At 32.7% G+C, this 24,193-nt stretch overlaps 1 protein-coding gene across 1 annotated transcript; it reads right to left on the reverse strand.

The window, feature by feature from the left end:
* Positions 1–1,182: 1,182 nt before the first annotated feature.
* Positions 1,183–23,957, reverse strand: LOC123693247 (trypsin-4-like). Its single transcript, XM_045638248.1, has 6 exons — positions 23,927–23,957; positions 17,302–17,528; positions 15,253–15,262; positions 2,978–3,179; positions 1,842–2,097; positions 1,183–1,482 (listed from the first exon to the last, which is right to left on the reverse strand). The coding sequence occupies exons 1-6, from the start codon at positions 23,955–23,957 to the stop codon at positions 1,183–1,185; spliced, it is 1,026 nt and encodes a 341-aa protein (XP_045494204.1).
* Positions 23,958–24,193: the final 236 nt, after the last annotated feature.

The following is a 24,193-nucleotide window of genomic DNA, read 5'->3' on the forward strand; positions in this document are numbered from 1 at the left end:
TCCGCCTACACTTCCTAGTTCCTAGAGCTAAAGCAAGGCTGGTCTATTTCTATGTGTTTTCGCTTGCGTATTTTGTATTACATTTAATGAACGAATTCCTTCGTTATCAGACAGTAAGTCGAAAGTCAATGACACTATTTTGGGTAATGTATCAGCGAGTAATATCCCAGTAGAAAGTTGTTTGTATGTAAATTAGATTGTCGCATTTGCACGGCGCCGCGCGACGCGGCTTTTGACAACTTCTGTAATTATATTGATAAGATATTTATTATTCAAGAAGAAGGTTTTTGGAATAGGGTAATAAGTATATCCTTGATATTGGTACATTGTGGAATCCACGTTTTCACATTTTTCATTTAACGTCAACATAAAAATAATTATCTATTATCGTTCAAAATTTGCATATCAAAATTGTACATGTAAAACAAACATGTTTTCAGTTCTTTTATTTATTTAATTTATGTTTAAATAATTGAATTTATATTATATCTAAAAATGGTTAAATTTATCGTAATTTTGTTTATTTTTTTACAGCAGTAAAAATATCCCTAGCACTAGAATATAAAGGTACCTAACAAACATTCAGCATATAGGTACCTAACTACATTATTATCAATCTTTTTAAAGAAAAACCAGGAAGATGAAAACGAATTCAAAAGAGCTGGGTATAAAGTTTAAGTCATGTAATATTATAATTATTTCCATTTCATTTCATTTTCACACGAACATTTTGTAACAATCATAACAATTGAATTGACCAAATAAAGCGAATCGTTTTATACCACAGTATTACAATATATTGTAGAACTGTGTTTTATACTATGTACACAGTATTGGTGAGCAGGTTGAGCAGTGGTGGCTCAGTGGTGAGACCTCGGACTTCGAATCGATAAGTCCGGGGTTCGAGACCAGGCGAGCGCGCAGGAAATAAATTGATTTTTCAATTTATCTGCGCATGTTGTAATATCACCACTGCTCGAACGGTGAAGGAAAACATCGTGAGGAAACCGACATGTCGAAGAATTAAAAAGTTCGACGACATGTGTCATCCGCCAACACGCACTTGGCCAGCGTGGTGGATTATGGCCTGATGATGATGATGATGATGATGATGATGATGACACAGTATTACAATATAGGAAATAATATTGTAATACTGTGCTATGTACGTCTATTTATATGCTATATTCGCCTCAACTGTTCATGAATCCAGTCATTATACACAGAAACGCGAGTATAAACACCTGGGTAAGTGGTATTAGCACAACCCTCACCCCAGGAGACAATTCCGATCAAAGTTCTTCCCACAACTAAAGGTCCTCCTGAGTCCCCTTGACAAGCATCGCGAGGTGGATCCTTTCCAGCAGCACAAATCATGCCTGGTGTGATGTTGCTAATTCTTCTGTACGCACGGACACACTCTGATTGAGATACTATCTCCACTACAGCTGCTCGAAGATCTGATGACGAGTGGCCTTCGTACTGAAAGAACAGATGACAGTCATTTTCGTATTTCTAAGGATTAAATTTGGAGAGTATGCTCAATGACCTTCCAAAGTTTTAAAAGGTAAGTTTAATGTGACATAATAAATATCGTTTCCTGTGCTCAATGTTTTATGGCAAAGTAGAAGGCTCTATGTGATCGACCAGCACACAAATAAAAACTTACTTAATAAACTCATTTGAAAATGTATTCAGACTATTATTTTTGGCCAAAAGTCACTTAATTTTGAAATCTTTGCATCCAATTTTCAAATAGTTTCTAAGTGGTAGAGCAAAATGGCAGCATAGAGATTATACCTAGGTTAGTGTAGAAAAATTCAAAAGAAAATGTCGGTTACCTCAGTGCTCCCAAATCCTGAAACAATGGCATGAATACCCGCTGGAAAATGCAAAGCCGAAAGGGCTATACTAATTGCTCTCACATTTTGGTTGAATTTAATTTTTCCCTCCACAGCCACCAATCCGATGTCGTTTTCGAGAGTAACTGGTGAATACAGTTCGTGATAGAATAGTTGCGACACATTATATGACTTTCCCCCTGTTTTCTTGGTAGTACCAACAGCCACTTGCAGTTTGGCAGTACTGTTTTCAAAACTGAAAATGTACAAGATCATAATAAAATATAGATGATACAGAAACAAATAAATTTATTTAGTAAAGCGTAGGTGGTATTTAGTATCGATTTAAAGAATAAAGCTAACGTAGGTCACCTAATTTAACGCCCAAAGATATTCCTAGAAGTATTTTAAAGATAAATAAAATGAACATAACTGTTTAATTGATTAGAAAGATGATGAATTGAAAGTTACCGACGCAAGTTTTAGCTGAAATTACAGGATTGGTGCGGGATACACCAATGAAAAGTTTCTTAATTTTCAACCTGCTGAAAGTATACATCCAGGTAAAGTTTCTAAGTCTTTGCTGTGATCTGTCTTGTAGTAAATGCTACTGAATTTCAGGCCTTTTCCTGCTATAATATCTGCGCACTAATATTACGAAAGTCTGTCTGTTTTGATTTTATGTCTTGGTAACTATTTAGTTACAACTATTAAGTTTTATGCTGTAGAATTAGATAAGTATTTGGAAGATGTAAGTTAATTTTAAAACTAGATGGGTGTGTTTTGTTACAGGCAAAAATGTACCATACATTTTTGCAACAACATTTTGTAACAACATCTTACTTACATCGACGACTAAATTGTTAATTATATTAGATTGATGATTCTAGATTAGATAACCTTGGTGGGTCGAAGACATTAATGCTTGCAATTGTTCTTCTTTACGATAATCTTGGATAATTGACAAAAAATTACTTAAGGTTTATTTTCAAAACTATCATTTCTATAAGTACAGTACAATTTTGTTGGAAACCCTGAACTCTTACAAATGTCTATGCAAATTATATGATAAGTCAAGAGCTCGGTAAAGTGAACAATACCACATTTATTAGCGAGTCTTAGCAACCATATCATACCCAGTGATACAATGCGCTGCAGTCAGCACGCTCCTTGAAGATATGACCACGGCGCCGCACGAATGGCTCCAGCCGACACTAGTTTTTCGCCTCAACGCCGCTTGATAAGGCACCTCTGTTATATCTGCTATGTACCCGTTAACTATCCGCTCTAATGCATGTGTATTTGATAGCACACATGGTAAGGATGTTATGGCAACAGCTGTAAGAATATTTAGGCTTATTAGGTGTTTATTTAATAGATACTTATATACTGAAAAACAAAGCTTTAGCCAGGAGTTAATAGAGTGATTGTAATAAATATTATAAGCATAATTTGAATGATACATTAAGTATGATAATAAATAAGAATAGATCGAACGAACTATAGAGCTTTTGTAAACGTAATAAACCTGAATAAACAAATATGTATTTTCAAATAATAATAAATGTACATTACCAAATAGTATCCGTAGAATTGTTTTCATCTTAAGAGATATAACAGACTGCCCTCTTCGGTACAGAGGACGCTGATGATAAATTTTTATCAGTTAAAACATATCGATATCTCGAAATCTACTAGAGCAAATATGTATCGATAATGTGTGTAGATGACTTGCGCGTATTCTTCACATCACGAAATTATAATTTGAGTCGTATGATTTTGGTATTTGGGCTCATAATAACATAATCAATTGATCGATTGGATTTTGCAATCATTCTGCAAAATGCACATCATAATATGTGAAACCAAAGCGAAGCAAAGGCGCTATACTTCAAAACTAGATTTATTCAGGTATAATCAGGTTTGATATGACTAGTAAAATATATTATACCGGAAAACGTTTAAATTACTTCGTAAGTAATGTTTGTAATTATTAACTTACTGTGTACATATAACTAAGTCTTTCAAAGATGATTAAGACATTAAAGTTACTGTTTAAAATGACTGTTGAAAGCAAGCGTTATTAAGAGAGTACACGCTACATGATTTGGTGTTATTGCCGCAACTGGTGTTCATAAAAAGGTGCAAATTTTATTAATAGCGTTTTAATATCCTTCAGTCGTTGTGGCCATGTTTTATTGGTAATGAAAGCGATGTCTCGTGGACGTAATTTACGACTATTATCTTTAGCAGTATTGTATTCTTTATTATATTTTATCCCTGTCTCTTTTGTCATTGGAATTCAGTTTTGGAATTCAAAGACAAGGGCAGAGAGTCATAGATGACACTAAATTGAGGGACATTTGGGATTACCTTCATCTTCTATCATGTATTACATGTATTAAACTTAATTTACGTCCAATTTTAAATGTATTTTTGAAAGCTAAATACGTATTTGTTCTAGGCACAATTCATATCATTTGGCAGACAAAGGAAAGAGATGGCTAGAATGTTTACCTTAGTATTTTTTATGTATTAAAAAGAAACAATCTTATTAGTAATGTACCAATTAGCCAAGAAATCATAACAATAACATCAAGGTGTTTAATTATACAATACAAGAATGATAACGACATTGTATTTCACATACATTTCAATGTATTTGCTTATGTTATCAATAAGATTATAAAAATTATCAGTGGTTGACCTAGACCTAGCTTCATCATATTCGGTCATATGACCTGGAATCGACCTTGATTGTAGAATCCAGATTCCATAGTGTTGTAACTTCGAAAAGTATAATGAATTTCAAATGAGGACTGAAAGTCTATCGAGATATTCTGAGATTTTGATAAGTTCTATTAAAATTTAACAAGATACCAAATAAATTGATTGAATAGGTAATGTTCTGATTCGAGCGCATTTGGATTTTTTATGTACGCGGTTCTAATGAACTATTTTGTAGTAATCTACTTAGATGTTTTATAATTTAATGTGCAGTATTCCTGAGCAAGGATATTTAATATTTTAGGTAAAACCTGCTTCTTAAATAAAATAAGATAAAGTTTTTGTGAAAGATCTCAGAATAGTGATTGGCCAAAAATGTACCTAAGTAATTAAAATTTATTGAAGTTTAGGTATTTTTTTTTTCTTAACATTTATTATATTTTTATTCATGATAATAGTCTGTTTATATGTATATAATTTAAATATCTAATCTCTGATTTAATAAGACTTTAGTTCATTTTAAAAAATTTATAATTATTTTATATGCTTCTTATTTTCATTCTATAATATAAAAATGAATCCCAAAATGTGTTGGTAAGCGCATAACTTGAGAACGGCTGAACCGATTTCGTTAATTCTTTTTTTATTATATTCCTTGAAGTACGAGGATGGTTCTTATGTAGAGAAAACGTAAATATGTACCACGGGCGAAGCCGGGGCGGACCGCTAGTTTAGGATAAAATTAAATACTCCTTAATTGTTATTATATTATATCATCGCTTCCTGTACAGTCTAGACAGCCATTACGACATTTTTATGTAAATATTATTAATGTTTAAAAATAGTTTAGTAATTAGTTTAATAACATTATGGTAGTGAATTCTAACAAGATTGCACACGACGCGACGGAGACAATTTAGACCTAAAAATAGCAATATTTTAATACTAAAAAAGGATATCGAGCAAACGATAAATTAAACTGCCTAATTTCTGAAGTGATACTTTATTTTATTAGTTTTCGTCTTTATTAAATGTTTTTGCCCCAGTTAACGAAACAATATCATCAAGGTGACATGTTATAAACAACTAGCTCACTAGCGCCATCTATTATCAACTTGCATAGCTAACAATACGCGTGTAAGTACATTTTATCCTTTTATTACGGTTGTTATAAATCTAGTATTGTTTAATATGAATAGTTGATAGTTTATTTCGCATGCAATTTTTCTCGGTACTTGTTACGTAATAGAGTTATTGCGTTTTTATGCACGACTAATTGGTTGTTAAATATACGTTTTTGCTAGTCGATCTAAAGTTTTGAAAAGTATTCTAAATTAAATTGAGCGATGATTTTTGTGTGCATAATATGAATCATTTGTGCAATTTAAGGTAACCTTATATCCAAAAATATATTTTTATAGAAGGCGAGTTTGTAACAAAACAAATGTGATACTGTCTGTGAGTGTTTAAACAGAGGGTATTAAGCTTATTGGGAGATAAGATAGCGCTAGTTAAATCAATGGAAAGCCGGAGTTCATGGGAGTTGCGCCCACGCACGCATTCCGTAGGGAGCCAAAGACCTCTCGTTTCCTGGATCACACACATCGAAAACATAGTACTTACCTATAACGAAATAACGGTGATCTAGTTTATCAATATGCACTTTGTGTTTGTATTACCTAGATTCTATATAGCTTAGGACTAACCTAAGGTATATAGATATAGATAGGTGATATACAGGGTGGCTCTGAAATACGTTGACAACTTATTTTACGATTTATTTTATTTTTCTTTTACACAGTATAACGGTGACTACTAAATAATAAAAATACAGTATTATTTTAATGTAAATATCTATTTATTTTCAAAATAACCACCTTTAGCTTTAATACAAAGACTTAAACGTTTTCTGAAGTTTTCGACGATTTTCCGTACCTCCTCTTCAGATATTTTGTCCCACTCACGAGTAAGTGTTGCCTTTAGCGCGTCTACACTTCTGTGTGATGTTGCACAGGCCTTCGCCTCTAGAATTGACCATACGCTGAAATCCATTCGATTAAGGTCTGATGAAAATGGAGGCCATTCCTTGGAACTTATGAACTCTGGGAAATGGTCTGTACATCACTACTGTACATTTGAGGCCCTGTGAGATGCAACAGAGTCATGCTGAAAAGTCCACGGTTGGTCACCGAAGTGCTACTGGCTCCAAGGAAGAACTACACTCTCTAAAATATCGCGTCGGTATATTTCTTGATTCATTTTCACACCTTTTTTTACGAAAACGAGAGGAATTTGCCTGTTGAGCAAATGCCACGCCAAACCATGACTGAATCCGGTCTTTTCCGATGGGGGATAATTGCTGTGGCTCCAGGGTGACTAGAAGAGTAAACTTTATCGTTTTGGCGGTTATGAGACTGTTCAATCTGAAAATTTTTTTCATCGGTGAAAAAAATATTTTTCCACGCTTCACCAGCGGAGCGCGCTTTCAGTAAGCAACATCTTTCAAGGCGTATTTTTTTATCTTTATCATCCAACCGCTGCGCTTTTCGAAGCTTGTATGCTGTTGACTTGAGCTCATTTTTAACAACTCGTTGTAACATTGAATGACTTACACCTAAATTTCGAGCCATTTTTCTTACCTTGGCTTGTGAATTGCGGGTCTATCTTTGTTTGGCGATATGTCGAAGCCTAGGCGTCTTTACAGTTCTTTTTCTGCCTCTTCCCAGACAGTCACCAAGATGGCCAAGCTCATCGTAGCGTTTAATAGCAGAAGAAACTAACTGCCGACTGATACTGAGAAGTCACACTATCGCGCACTGCCGATTACCAGCCTCATATAAGGATATTATTGCACCTCGTTGAGCAGACATAATAAAAAATGACTAATTTTTAATTTATTCTCTTCACAAATAACTTTAAGTTGGCGCCAAAACATGCGAAAATAATAATTAAAAAACAAAAGCAACACAGCATGTCCCATTTTTGAAATTTATTATTTTGAAATTTGTCAACGTAATTTAGAACCACCCTGTATTATGGATCGGATATTCTATTGGTATCTTTGGTACCTACTCATAGTCTACGGATGTAGGTAATATATTTATTAAATCAAGGCTCAACGCAACTTACATTTTTAATATTTTTATTGTGATCAGGATTTTTTGCGATAACATTGGCAAGCCAGATTTGTTTATGGCTCCCAATTAAGTGAACATAAAACAAAACGACCTTTTGAAAAAGTTCGAGGTGTTTCAGAGTTTATTATTATTAGGGTAGAGGTTAGATTTAGACTACCACTTACAAAAAAATTGTAAGTTATAACACTTATAACTATGGAGTCATTTGTTTCCTCATTGTAGAGCCCACCGGGAAAGGATCTCATCTATTCGCTGTTAATTATAGGAAATAATTGATCTAGCAGTTGAAAAAGAAGACAAAAACTAAAAAGATAATTGAAGCATTGGGTGCAACAAGGGCGTATGTTCTAAAATAGAGTTTCGAGAAAAATGATAATGAAAGTTGTAATGCCTTACATTATTTTAATACTTATAATTTGACTTACATTTACTGTATAATTTCTTAGACCCATGATTTAGCAAAAAGATGAAGGTATTATGATTATTTAGAAAAAATCAGAAATATCATAAAATCATTTTTTTTTAACTTGTGTTATCCGCCCTTGTTGCACCCAACTGGTAAAACAGATAGGACGTTAATTTTGCTATTGATTTTGCGTTGAAAATAAAATAAGAAATGTAAGTTAATGTGTATTTATTACAACCACCGTTCAAATATTCAACTTAATCATTTTTTCTGACTTTCGTGGTTTTAATCAGATTCATCAAAATGGACTTTGGCCGTTTTTCCGAGATTTTTAGTAGCGACAGTAATTTCCTTTCTGCAAATGTTTATCTTTAATCCGTCTACTGTTAAAAAGTATTTCCATTGAAAGTTTCAACTTATCAGGCCCAACATTTTCTCTCAACTTTAACACTTTTTCTAAACACGACATTATGAGGGTATCTTGCTGCGCATTGTCACCTATGTTTCAAAAGTTACAAAAAAATCTTCTCTGTGCATTTTTTTGGAACAACACGTGGTAATATGTTTACAAACTTTTCTAGGTATCTTCCTTCCTTGAGCTGATGTATATTCTTCACCAAAACTTCTCTAACTTTCGGCACGTTTTTTTTTCACATGTTTTCATTCTTCACCTTCTTTCTTCCCCTTTTTTGAGGGGCTCATGTTCGCTCTGGTCAGCATCTGATCTTAAGTCACTTGAATCACTCGTTTCAATCATTTTTTACACAATAAGTTTTTACAAACTGCAGACAGGTCGTAAAGTGTTCGAATTTAAACGCACTTTTGATATCTATGCAATAAGGGCGTAGTGCCACCTTTGACATTATTGATTCTCACGCCATCAAAAAGCGGCTGATCTAAACAAGTTTTCGGGATACGAAACTAGATGGCTCTGTGCATGTTTTGATGTAATAACATCAAAACGGACTTTGGGTACCGAACGCCCTTGTTGCTCCCAATGCTTCAATTATTATAATCAAATAAGTAATGTAAACCGGAAACGGCCTGTTTTAATATACCTACTTTTACTGAGATATCTATTGCAGGAGTTATTATTATTTTAAATGCAACTACGCAGAACTATGTTTATTTTTATAAAATCATATAAGGTTATTATTAGATAATATGATATTAATATGAGCATAGGTATTTAACATAATGTGTCTGTGAGTTTCACATTAGAACCGTTCAACTGTGAAGGACGCATCCATCGTTCTTTGTTATTTGACGGCCAGCAGTGCACGGCATATAAGTGCTTATAATATGTAAATATAATACATATTATATTAAGTATATTAATTGGTGTGACGACAAATGCATCAGAATTATGAACTAACTAGCTTTCCACCCGCGGCATCGCCCGCGCAGTCAAAGAAAAACCCGCATAGTTTCCGTTCCCGTGGGATTTCCGGGATAAAACCTATCCTATGTCCTTTCTCGGGTATCAAAATATCTCTAAACAAAATTTCGTGCAAATTGGTTCAGTAGTTAAGGCGTGATTGAGTAACAGACAGACAGACAGACAGAGTTACTTTCGCATTTATAATATTAGTATGGATTAAATTTTCTAATAAAAAGGAACAATTTTCTGAAGTACGTAAATCGTAGACTTTCCTTGTCACCTGTTCCTGTCTCTACCCTCAATTTTAGAAATATGCGTAAACAAAGAATGTTTAAATTTGTTTTGTGATTGGTAAGTATTAATAAATATACCTGGTTAAGTAATTCATCCTGCCTCCTGCAATATAATTATTGTCATTCTGGTCGCTTTTCTGACTTTTCGTAATTTTGAAACACTTTTACAATATGTTCTGTTTGGTTACTAACTACCTATAATATTGTGTAACAAATTTTTGTATATTTGTAATTTTCTTTTAATTAATTAAATACATTTTAATGGATGTTTATACGATATTTACCGTTACCAGTAGCATTAAAAACATAGTTTTAAATTTGTTTATTTTTAATTGTAATTTAACCTTTCTTTACACCGACGTGTTAAATTTGCATATAGAATTACGATTTTCATGTGAAACTGAGGTTCTTATTAAATTATTCGAGCCAGTGGAGCGACGATTTCCTATTTATGGTTCTCTGCTATTGTGCCTTTATTTGTATCAAGGTAGTGAGCGTAAAGAAATACGTGTTAGATAACTTTGACTCCGCGCCTACTGTATGTTGGAACTATTCCATATGTGTGGGATTCCCTTGACTAAGCCTTTAGGCAAGATAGTATATTTAAAGAACGAGAAGAACCGTACTATAAATTATTTTGGAACAGAAAACGACGGTAGCGTCACAAATGCTAATAGCATTGTTGGTAACTTTGGTCATTTATAATTCGACGATCGGCACGAGCGGACGCTTTAGGTCTTCGTACTCATTTTTTTTTAATTTAATCGAGCCATAGTAGTAGCGATTAATGGTGTATATTTTAATTTAACATTCCATATAACTAATATTAATTATTAAAGGTGATTGAAATAATCTGTTAAATTTTAGTAATTAACAATTATTTGCAACTCATTTGTTGCAAAAGGAAACGTAGCTTACTCAAATACATACTGTGTTTCGTTAGTACAATGAACTATTCAAACTAGATTATTTTACGACGAATTATCTCAAGTTCAAAGTATACGTAGCACTGATTTATCTTTTCTATGATCCATCACTCAACAACAACATTGGTTTCGCTCTCGCGTATGCAGTTCTACATAGACGCGATATCGCGATGTCTCCTCATATTGTCACGCCATTTTCTAAACATATTTTAATAGAAAACATTTATTCTTGACGTTGGATACGAATATAGTTCATTCTGTAAGTATCGTGCGAAGCGATCAGTTGAATCTACAGAAGATATTTAGAAATCGTTTCACGGTGAACAAGTACGGGCTAGACACGTAATATCTTTAATTTTCAATTTTTTCTTCAATATTAATTCCAATTTATACTCAATGTAATTGGGTGTATGTAACCACGTTTCTATTTCGAGTCGTTCCGCCTTTCCATAGTTTCCTATATTATACGAGCGACCAGTGAACCGTGGTCCATCCCGATACTTTAAGGAGTATACTATTGTTATCTAATGAGCGACAGAAGTATGTAAAGCTAGAGGTCTTCGTTAAATGGTTGGACTTAGCGGAAGGCGTCTAGCCCGGACAATGGCCTACTTGTACCCCGTTCCCAGATCATTACCAACGTCTTTACTATAGTTACTATAGATTACATTTAGTGGTGAGATTTTTCTATTAATGAGCCTTAAATTGTTATTTTTGCGGAAGTCACATGTGAAATTAAATAATTTTCTATTTTTTTATTTCAACATGTTTTGATTGTTGACATTATTTTTTTAAGAAAAACAGAATTTAAGAGATACCGAGATGCTATAAAATGTCACAAATCTACATCAAAATAATTTTGAAAATCTACAGAAGATGACAACAGTTAAATTTTACGATCTTCAAAAAACACAACCTCAATCACTACATAATTTAAACAGAGAAATAGAATAAATCTGCGATAAAAATAGTTCACCACATTTTCTACATCCAGTACTTGCAGTGACATTGATCTAATTTACAACAGTACACTTGTGTGCACGACGCGCGTACGCATCCTTCGTTATGACGCAACACCAGCCCATCAATTCACGTCGTCTTACAATACACTCGCTATTATTATAGGTAAATCTAATGGCATTTAACATCAAATGCTATTGCGCGACTGACTGACATTTGTGACTTGGTCAATTGGCCACAATGAAATAATGTAATAACGAAGCTAATATGAAATTAAAGCGTCGATGGCTTATTTTGATATCGCACCGATGATTCCATGAATATTTAGCACCAATCCATTAATCAATTGTTATTCATTTTTGATTGTTATTGTAAAACGTAGTTAGTGTAAGCTTTACGATAAAAAACACCCTTTATTGCTTGCTTTTACTAACATACTATGTTGCATGCAACATAGTATGTTAGTAAAAGATACATAGAGATAATACTACATGCTACATGCATAGAGATAATATGTTCTACATCTACGTAGTACATATTATCTCTATGGTTGCATGGTTGCATTTAGTTTTTTTATTTTTATTGATCGAATTCCTTCTGTAGTTGAAAATGATTGCTTAATTCTTTTTGAAGTGGAACTTCTTTATAGGGGTTGGAAAAAAATTTAGTGTAACATTTTTTCGTTACGCGCCATCTTTTTCTTATCCCTAACGTATATCCCGACGTATTTCTGTAAAGTTGCATGTAGTAAATTATTTTTTGAAAAATAAGGTCATAAAGAAGTTTCCCTTCTTCCGAGTGTACACTAGTACACGCACACATTTTTTCTAATTCTTATTTCGTACTTACGAGCTTAATTCGTACAGACGAGCGGATATTAGCGGATATTAGCGGAGATTTATTAAGTATTTTGTATATAATTTTACCTTCAAAACTACAATGCTGACGTAATACAATTATTTATTTTCCGTATAAATAGCTTACGTCGACAAAATATATATTTTGACCTTAAAAAGCTCATTAAAATAATGTGTAGAAAAACTATCCATTATTTTATTGTTGTTTAGATAATAAAGGCTCAATTGTCATAGCTAAATTAAAATTTGGTTAACCCTATTTAAATTGTTTATTTTTACTTGTAGATTTTTGTAAACAACCTTCTGACTTCACGTGATTTCCGTATTAACATAAACTATCATAACATAATGGAAGGTATTTTTCCATTTTTAATTCATTTATATCTTTTCAGGTACAGAAAAAATTATTAAAAATACCTTCATTTCATGTCACTCTATACACAATAGGTATCGCATACTAGAATAAGTGTTTCTCTTACAATGAAAGAAAGAGTAACAACTCCAATTGAAGTATTTATCACTCGACACGCTAATAATACACATCCACGTCGATGAAAACAATATTTTACATGGAACTGGTATGCTCATAAATAGCATAATAACTATTAAAGTATTACTTTCTTGTTGAAATTAATTCATAGCGACCGCAGGTTCATAATTCATTGTCCATTCGACAAAGTTACGATTGTATTTATTTGATGTGACGATAATACAAAATTCAGAGGTATATTGTGTAAATAATACATTTATAAATGCATCATTATTTACCCTATCCCACTGCAATATTCATGATGTTTTCAATATATTGTAATTGTACTACGTGAGCCGTCATAAATTTTAATCGCTGTTTATGAGCAGTTTAATTTCACATTTGCTTGAATTAAAACTATTGATCGAATACGTAACTATAAAGTTAATTTAGTGAAAAGGTGTCTGTTGATATTTTTAAAGTAGCCTCGATTTTCATTAAGGCAAAACACAGTTAAGATGGGGACAATATGCTTCCGATATGATCATGAGAATAAATGAGGCATGTTTGAGATCAACACTGCAGTCAAGGAAACGTAGGTACTTTATAAATATAAAGCATGTTGTTGTCAGAACTGTGATTGCTACAGTTCCATGACTCTTATAAATACAGCAGATCATAGACATATTATAGGTACTTAGGTATACTTATAGGTACTTTGAGGTATGCTTCAGGGATCAGATATAGATATAAGTATCACTTTTGTCATAAAATTTTCAAGAGGACCTCATCACAGGTAACGGCTTATTGAATTTCGTTAAAATCACGTTCTTTACGAAAATATGTACCTAATGATGCAATCTTAATATTTATAGATCCTATTAAACCAGGAAGATAACGATTACGGTGGTTTTCAAATAATAGCTATATTGTCATATTTTCCTACACGGATGTTTCCGTAAAGGCTGAGCTGAGCGATGAACTCGGTAATGAGTTAAAACAATAAATATAAAGCTGTGTATTTAATCCGATATTTATATTAACCTCAATGCAAAAATCTTATATACTTGCAATAACCATTTAACGGCTTTTAGCACTTATCGAGCTTTCAGAACAGCGCAATGAATAATGATCCGAAGAATTAATAGGTTCTTAAATATTATAAAATAACTTTTGGTATTTCATGCGATAATTAATATTAAAACGTGTTTACTCATTAACTTGTAGTTTAACAATATAAAAGCAAACGTTACCAGGAATGTTACCTTTCATTTCACACGCGTGGAATTGAATCCTTATTTCATTATTTTTGTTATATAATTAGATGACGTGACCACATATTCACATACACGTGCATTTTTCTCAAGTTATCATAAGAACTACAATGGTTAAATTATGATATTTAAAATATCATACATCAATCATATTATAAATAGGCTTCCGGATCCAGATAACCAAATGGACCTATACAATTTCACCATGATTATTAATAAAAATTATAATGAAGCAGAAGTACTTAATATCCTTAGATTTCATACTTCATTTTCCTTAATAGCATAACATTTCAATTAGGTAACCAATTTCCTTTAATTGTCGCTAAGGACAATCTACCCGCAAGTGCGAAACAATACAGAAATAAAACTAACCTTCCCATCATGTAGTATCCGCAACAAGACAGAAAGAAAAGCAGTTACTTTATATCTCTCATTACTATAGTTCTACCGATTCTTAGCACATTTAATGTGTTCGATTTCAAATGTTAATTGTAGGCAAAACATTTGGACATGCCGGCGTTTATACGTCAAAATAAACAGATGACTAACGGACACTCGTTAATGGGCAACCAGAAGGTGTATGAACTTTGGTATCGAAATTAGTTACGCGTGTATCGATGCTGTTTTAAAATTAAGCTACAGGATTTGTATTAAATTATGACGAACCATAAAACACGCAGGATTATAATTATAGTTACATTATATGAATAGTTTATGGAAATTGTGATATTTCTAGCTCATGCATTAGAACTGACAATGTTGATTTTTTGGGCAAAGATTTTTTAGGTCGAAAAGCTAAAAAGTATTTTCATCAAGTTTTTCCAGAAATTTTTATAGAATGCAATAACATATAAAATGACAAATTAACTGGATAAGCTAGTTCAAACACCAATATTGGTTGAACTCTTTTTTGAAACAAATATGAGAAACAATTATCATGAACTATGCAAAGCGGATATCATAATACATATAAACACTCACTCTTTGTCTCCTAAAACCAGTTCAACAAAACGTATTACATCATTTTTCAACTGTAAAGTGGTTTGAAGTTAAATGTCATATAGCCTTGAGGCGCTTCGAGATTGAGATATTTAATAGTTACAATAAAAACCGAGTTCCAAAGGTGCCGTTCGTGGGCGAGGTAAACCAAACTTAATGAACTACATTGTCTTATTGCTATAAGTGGTAGCGGTGGTTTTTTCCAACTTTATACATTGGACATGCAAATAGACACGTGGGTGGTTACTGCTGCCGCCATTTTCTACGTGTTACTTTTGTGTTTGGCTCACAGTGCGTGTCTCGTCTGTGACTTGGTCCTTGACAAGTTTTTTGTAATTAAACTAAACATGATACCCACTTTGACGGATACAAAACTACGAAAGTTTTGACGGGATTAACAAGATTGAAATGCTTTGCGTTTGAACAAACACCGATTATATCAAGATGTTGATAAAAATAATGAGTAGTTTGATCGATAAGTGTCATTGACGATCGTTCTCAACCTCACGATCAGGATATTTTGATCATTATGATAGACACATTATACATAATTACATTCGTTTTCTGTTCACAATAATTAAAAATAAACATTTTATTTTTACATTGTGCGCAAAAACTTAACGAAATTGACTGGCCAGATTTCAGAACCATATTTGGAAGCATAACTTAAATCGAGTGCATGTTTCATCTTGATAAGCCGAATAATAGCAAGAAGAATAGATAGATAATTGCTTTGATTTGCACGAAGATTTTTAAGAATAAATCAGAAAGTAGGTATTATACCGTATGTAAACAGTGAACGTTACGAACTCTTTAGTAGGTTTTCTTTCAAGCTGCAGACCCCATTTGTCTGAAATTTAATATGGAGAATAGAGATCGATTATCGAATAGAATATATTTGTTTTTAAATCTAAGTAAAGCGGAGAGCAAACGCTAGTTCTAAAGAAATAGGATATAAATATGATTAATAGCTTATAGTAGAGCCATTTTAATAGGCAACATTTGACAGTTCAACAAAATTCAACAACGTAACCTAGTAACGACGACATATCGTTTTGTTAGAACTGCACATTTGCTTAACTTATTTCAATTATGATTACATATTTATAATAATAATCACCGATACAAGTAATTTTAAGATTTCATTTTACTGATAAACCATACTAAACATAATAAACAATTTCTGAATTGAAGAACTGACGTCGCTACAATTTTGTGTCAATAAACCTTTTTTCTTTTTAAATACCAGAGACGTTCCTCTGAAAATCGAAATCTGACATCTAGAATCGAATGCATTGATTACTTGTGAATAAAAATCATCATAAATTAATAAATTCGATTGACAAATGTTTCAAATCCGTATTGATTAATTCACTTTAATCGATGTTTTTAAGCAGGTTACCTCTCTTCGAAGATAAAATTGATAGACGTCAAATGTTGCCTATTAAATTGGCTCGACTATAATACAATACATTATGTATCAATGTAATTGTTTCTTTGTCATTGTTAAGATCATATTACTTGTCACTGATGTCATCACGTAATGTGTGATTAAATATTCCAGTTTTATGCTATTTGTTACAGTTTCATTATCGACGGTGTTGATCAGATAGATATGACGGAAGAAAAAGGCCCGAAGGCTATTTTTAAAAGGTGACGTCAGCAATTCTGACGTCACCATCATCAGGGCAGGCGCTCATACTCGAAGTAGAACGCCTGTGGGTATTTTTACTGCCCTTTTATTCCACGTCGTAATTATAGAGAGAGCTCCGAACGCTCCAACGGCCGGCGCGTGAATGTGCTCTGTGCCGTCGGACGCTCGTATTTAAATTAAACCATGACTCACAAGAATTAGTTTGAGAGTGTTGCCACTCTAATTTTTGCAATGAATTTTTATCATTTTTAACAAACATTAATTATTTCGTTAATTTAACCACTTATTTAAAAAGATTTAAGTAAACTTTAGCTAGTTATAATTATTTAGTAGTTTGACGGTAGTCGTTTATTGTCGTTGCGCCGACACGGCCATACTGACAGGCGGTGCGCGCTCTGCACCAGCCTCGTTGTAAAAGTCTGTAACAATGTCAAGTTATAATCTTGGCATGTTTTTTGTCGGTTCTCGGAGAGTCTCGAAGGTTCTCGTAGATTTCTCGGAGGTTGGTTCTCATAGATTTCTCGGAGGGTCTCGTAGATTCTCGGAGGTTCTCGAAGGTTCTCGTAGATTCTCGGAGGTTCTCGAAGGTTCTCGTAGATTTTAACTGTTTTATTAAGAAATCAGTTTTTTGTACTCACATTATTTAATCTAAGAAGCTAATCATGTTCTGACATGAAATAATGACAACTATTCATCCACAAAATACTAAACCAAAGTTACGTCTAACACGGCCATATTGACAATCGTACGTCCTCGTACGCCTTTTCTCGTATTACAATACTACGGTAGTTCATCTCGGGATTTCAAAAACACACTGCCTCGGCCACACTGACCTTACATAACACTAAACACTCCACATGACAGAAGCAGTCCGTTCGCGTATCATGCGACCAACACCTACTCATTTGTGACATAGGCAGATTCTCGAAGGTTCTCGTAGATTTCTCGGAGGTTCTCGTAGATTTATGCTTATCACAAAGAGAGGCGCAGATAGCACGCACAATTCCTTCGATGAACCACACTCCCGTTACAATAATCCACGTAACAAACTTTTACTTTACACAACGCACGAGAAAAACACAAACGCCAGTATGCCGTTACAAAACTACGTAAACGTTTAAAATTTAAAAAGAGTGAGCTTGAATTCTATCCAACTTCTGATGACGGAAGAAAAAGGCCCGAAGGCTATTTTTAAAAGGTGACGTCAGCAATTCTGACGTCACCATCATCAGGGCAGGCGCTCATACTCGAAGTAGAACGCCTGTGGGTATTTTTACTGCCCTTTTATTCCACGTCGTAATTATAGAGAGAGCTCCGAACGCTCCAACGGCCGGCGCGTGAATGTGCTCTGTGCCGTCGGACGCTCGTATTTAAATTAAACCATGACTCACAAGAATTAGTTTGAGAGTGTTGCCACTCTAATTTTTGCAATGAATTTTTATCATTTTTAACAAACATTAATTATTTCGTTAATTTAACCACTTATTTAAAAAGATTTAAGTAAACTTTAGCTAGTTATAATTATTTAGTAGTTTGACGGTAGTCGTTTATTGTCGTTGCGCCGACAGATACAATAGATAAGTTATGTATGGCTATAACAAGGCTGTTGTAAATTAAATATTTTATATCGCTAGTACATTACTGTATTCGTAGAGGCTTAAAATAATTGTTGTTTATTTAGTATTTTAAAGTATTTATTTAACCATCGGCTAAAAGACAACTTATTTGTTGGTCCCTATATTTTACAAGTTTCCGTGTACAGTTGAAGAGTTTTGAAAATATTTATTTATCTAGAGTTCTAAGCCTATAACATCAAGCTATGACAAATAGGATATTTGTATAACTTCAATTATTTAAAATTATATTAAAACAATTAATGTACTTTCATTCTGTATACTACTGACTGTTCTTTTTAAATGATATAGGTACATACAGGGACAGTGAAAAGGCTTAGTTTAGCTACGACTAGTAGAGGTATCATCTTTATCTCTTTGTCCAACACTGGGCTACAAGGACGCATTCTATGTCATTATTACTTAAAAAAAACAGTACAATGCAAGTACATGGTACAAAAAATAAACATATACAAATGGCATTATATACGACTTTAATATTAATTTGTGTTGCGTGTAATAGATGTAAGGGTATGACAAAAAGTATGTATGACTATAATTTTACAAAAAAGAAAATTAATTTTTGCATAAAGCAATGCAATATATTAACAAAGGAAACAATGAAGAGTTATGTTAAGTCGCTGTATCTGATATTATTCTTTTTTCTATTATTTTTCTTAACAAAGTACTTTACGTCTACTCTATATTATCATAATCGTAAAATATATGTATTATGTATGATATAGTTTAATGGTAAATCGTCCAATAAATAACTTTGTGATTACAGATCAAATGCAAAATTAATATGAAATCTTAAAATTAAAGATATAAAATATTAAATAATAGTTACGCCATTTAGTAACAAATATCCAAACATAGAAACATTCGCATATTTAACAGGATATTATTTTGTATTTTTGTTCTTTAATCGCCATGAATTCATAAAATAAACATGAACATAATTTCATAAAAAAAAATATTCGTGACGTACAGCTGCCTTTATGTTTTATTTGTCTCTAATTAATAATTATGAATTATATTGAATTTACAAAATAACTGAAAACAAGTACTTAACTATTTATTGACTACTAGCTATAAATTTGCGACTATTGTTAAAAACCTAATAAATTATATATTAAAACATGATTAAAACCTTCCTCGTGAATCAGTAGGTACATCTATTAAAAATACCGCAACAAAATCCGATGCGTAATTATTATAAATATTTAAACATTCATAGGGACATAGGGACAGCAAAAGCGACTTTGTTTCATACAAAGGAGTGATGTATTTTACTTTTCTAGCACATGCAAAATTCAGAAAGGAGGTTCCTTGAAAAGAGTTACTCATTGGCGATTTAAAAAATTTGTTACTTATGGCTCCCAGACAGTTGCAAACAAAGGAGCATTAAAATTGTTATGTGGAGTGAGACACATATTTCCAAACAAGGAGTAACCTTGGTGCCCACTCTTCGGTATTGGTACTTTTAATATGGGTAATTGCTGGCTGATTGAGAATTGTCCGATCCTCCCACGTTTGCATTTACCGATTAATTGTATGTAGGACATTTTGCGTTAAACTTTTGTTCCACGGCATACTAGGTAGGTACCACTAGAATAAGATTTTACTAAATGAGGTGGCCTGAAATAAATGCATTTTATCATTATTATTTTTTTAGAGTCTTTGAAAAATAGGTACTATTAACTAATGTGGGTTATTACAAATTGGACATTTTGAAACATTTTCTTTGTCGAGTTAAATTAATTTCAATTTGTTTTCAAATTTTGAGAGTAAAAATAATTTCTTAAATAGCATGTCCACATTGTTAATTAGGTAGTATTTATACATTGAAAAAAAATTGAATTCGATTTTATACGATATTTTCAAGCAGAAAAAAACATGGTTAGCCGAAATAAAACTATCTGTAAAAGAAATAAACTTTAAAAGTCTGAGTTAAAAGCAATTACACTATAAGGAAACGCTGGATTAAATTTCACAGCATCAATAAGGTCACGTAGAATAAATATACACATAACGTTTTCATCAGAGTCTTGAAAATGCAATTTATTGATTGTTTTATGAGAATAAAAATTGTCCTGGATGATTTTATGAACAAGTAAGTATTGTTTTGATTCCTTCTAAACATTTTCTCTATGTAAAGTTTTTCAGTTTTATTGAAATTTGCAAACTAATATCATCGTTTTGGTCTGTCTCGGGTACCTATAATATTTTATTAAATAATACAGAAATTTATAATCGATTCAATACAATCATCTTCTTCACCAGCCTTCATTGTAGGGTTTAGGTTGGTTACTACATATTTACTATTTAGTAACCTGTGGTTTAAGTTTAAACTTCACATAATCACGGTAAGAATAGACGTTTAACATGTACTAACATAGTATACAATGCCATCAGCAATGTGTCGTAAATCTAATACAATACAAAGACTACCTTAAACTGGTTAGCAATGATTTGCATAAAATCTATTAAGGTTGATTATTATTGAGATGTGATGTCATATCAACGTATTGTCAAGAATACAAAGGTCATCGGCGTATCAAATCAATCAACGGAGCGTGCCTTTGTTAATAGAAGGTGTAGACATGAGGTTTATAGCATTAACACTTATTCTTGTATTTTGTACTAGCTGGAAAACATGGCTTCGCGTTGTACCAGGATAGAAAGAAGCCTGATCACGGACGAATTCTACCATGCCCGTGCTCCTGTCGTTGATGCGGCTTGACGGAACACAGTGGGGTTTAGGTCGGTAGGAATCCGATATAATGCAAGATTTCCTTATTAAAAAAAAAAGAATAGAAAGTAGCCTATGTGCTAATCTAGACTAATAATCTATATCTGTAGCAAATTTCATACGGATCTGATCATCTGTTTTGGCGTGAATGAGTAATCCGTATATCCACACATTTTTACAAACGATTGCGTTTATAATATTAGGAGTCCTGATATTCTTTCTGTCTCTTTGTCATTATATTATGTAGTAACTTATTCATAAGGAGTTAACTTATTATAAATTCATGAACGTTTTTTTGCATCAGTAATAAACAAATTATCCTTATTTGTAAATGTAGATTGTAGACACGCCGCAGGCATCGGATTATCTTCCATTCAAAACATTATGAGTAGTTTTATGTGTTTATAATTATGTCTATATACACATATTTATGTCACTATAATTTTTTATAATATTATTGTTAGTAATATGATTTATAACAGAGGATATTAAAATAAGTGATTTTAATGATAATTTCCTAACGGTGAGTCAAATTTATACTTTATCTCTTTGCGATTAAACAAAAATATCCAAACAACTTGTATATTTACATTAGAAAGAATAAAAAGATTATTTAAATCTGATCAGCAAGCGTTAAGGCAAGTTATCAACGTGTGTATTTATTAAACACGTCTGCGATCTCGGCATTTGTGTCGTTCGGATCTGAAGCGCATTTACTACCTTCCGTGACCGACACGACATTCTGTTACGATTTTTATTTTTCTCTCCTAGAAATGTACCTATATTCTTTAGTTGTAAGTAATGTTTTAGTAACAGGCTTGAATTATTTTAAAATAGTGTAAGTACTATTTGTTGAAAAGATTTTGAGAATTTCCTTGCATGTAGTTATGACTTACGAGGTATGCTGAACAATTGTGTTTAATGAAAATCAAAATTTATTAAAAATTATGATATTGTAAAATAGGTATCTAAGGTGGATTGGAATTAAGTATAATTAAAACATTTATCACACAATTTCCTTTTATTTATTTAGTATCTATAGTACATACAATAATATCACTTTTGATGACAGCAGACTTGAAATCCGAGATCAACAACCAAAATTAGTTCCGAAAAGAATAAGTCGTGTCGTATCCCTACCGTAAGGTCCGTGGATCGTTTTGTATCATTACCTGCTGTTGGCGACCCACAAGTATACTCGGCGACACGTTGCTATGACGCGGTTGTGTACTAGCGTTTTTAAACGCTTTAGCATAAGAAAATAAACGCTAGTTACACGTGTCGACTTTTCGTAAGGAGTAAGGATACAGCATTCAACTGCAGGACATTCTTCAAATATATAGTTTTAGGTTGGTAATCGATATTATAATTGGGTATTTCTTTAGATGAATGGGTTTTCCTTGTCTTGAATGGAGCGTAAAAACAGCTTTTAGAATAGCATTTATCAAAGCTGCAGTTTCTATAATTTTGAATTAAAATAATTTTGTTATTATTGTTAATTGGCCGTCAAATAGACCTAGTAATTATTACAATTTACAAAATGATTTTGCTTCAATAATGGTTTAAAATATTTATAATGTCAAAAATGTACCCTTAATTATCAAACTTACATAATCAAAACCTGAATTTCAATAAATTTCAAAACGTCCCCCGTTAATTTTATGTAATAATTTAAAATTACTCGCGTGTTTATACGCAAGTGCCAAAGTCCGAATATGTCTTATTGGGCCATGAGAATGATATGCAACAAAGCAGTTCCGAGAACAGTGCCGTCCTGTCCGCTCCATTGACTCACTGCGTATTTATTAATAAACCCTTTAAATATAAGTATGTTTAGCTCTAAGCTCTTTTGAGTCGATACATATCAAACTCCGGTAAGTCCATTCTAACAGAAATGTGGGAATCGAGGTATTTTTAATAACTTAAAAAAACAATATGTTTGGAGCTTTATAATTTATGACGGTTATAATATAATACATTAGAATTATTTTTACGAAGAAAAAGAAATGTATTACTTGATGATTATGCCACAAAATTAGATTTAAATCTGGACATACAGGCGTTTGATAAATACCAGCAAAACTTACCGGGTTTTGAAAAACATCGTCTTGGACTTACAGGAATTTGAAAAATCTCTAATGGACTTACCGGGATTTGATAGAACTCAGTTTTGGGACGTACTGAGGTGGTGGAAATGGGTAGATAGTTTGTCGCGTTGTAAGTATAGGACATTAAAATAAAATATGTAAATTAAAAGATACAAATTATTATTATTATTAACCTTTATCATCCCACTGCTGGGCAAAGAGAGGGGTCAATAAATCAAAACGGTTGAAAAAATCTCAGTACGGCCCTGGGCTTCATGGCTGGAAATAACTACTGTGCGTGTGCTGTGCGTCAGTTTCATTTATCTTTTAGCTGTTTTCTGAGCCTTGTCTGTTTTAGTTTTGGTATTGTTTTTTTTCCTTGCTTTGTCTAGAACCACCACCTCTATAGTAAAACTGTTTTCTTCCATCATTTATCAATTAAAACGATTTCTAAGCATTGGTCACACATGTTAGCTTCAACAAAATTGAGAGAAATGGCAGCCATTTTAGTGCCATACTGCGCTGTGATTGGTCGAAATGGACTTACCTGAGTTTGATAAACCACTGTCGATGGACATACCGGAGTTTGAAAAAAAATATTAACTTTAAACCTTATTTTAATAAAGATACGATTGACTTACCTAACTTTGAAAAGTACAGACTGGTTTAGTTTTACAATTCAAAATTGGCGCCATTGTTATCTCAATTTTGGCGGGGAGTGGACTTACCGGAGTTTGATATGTATCGACTCTTTTATCCTTATGTGTATTCCATATTTTTTAACAAGCGTAATTCGCCTAATTCCAATTCTGAT

Source organism: Colias croceus, chromosome 7, assembly GCF_905220415.1.
Source record: "Colias croceus chromosome 7, ilColCroc2.1".
Taxonomy (NCBI): Eukaryota; Metazoa; Arthropoda; class Insecta; order Lepidoptera; family Pieridae; genus Colias; species Colias croceus.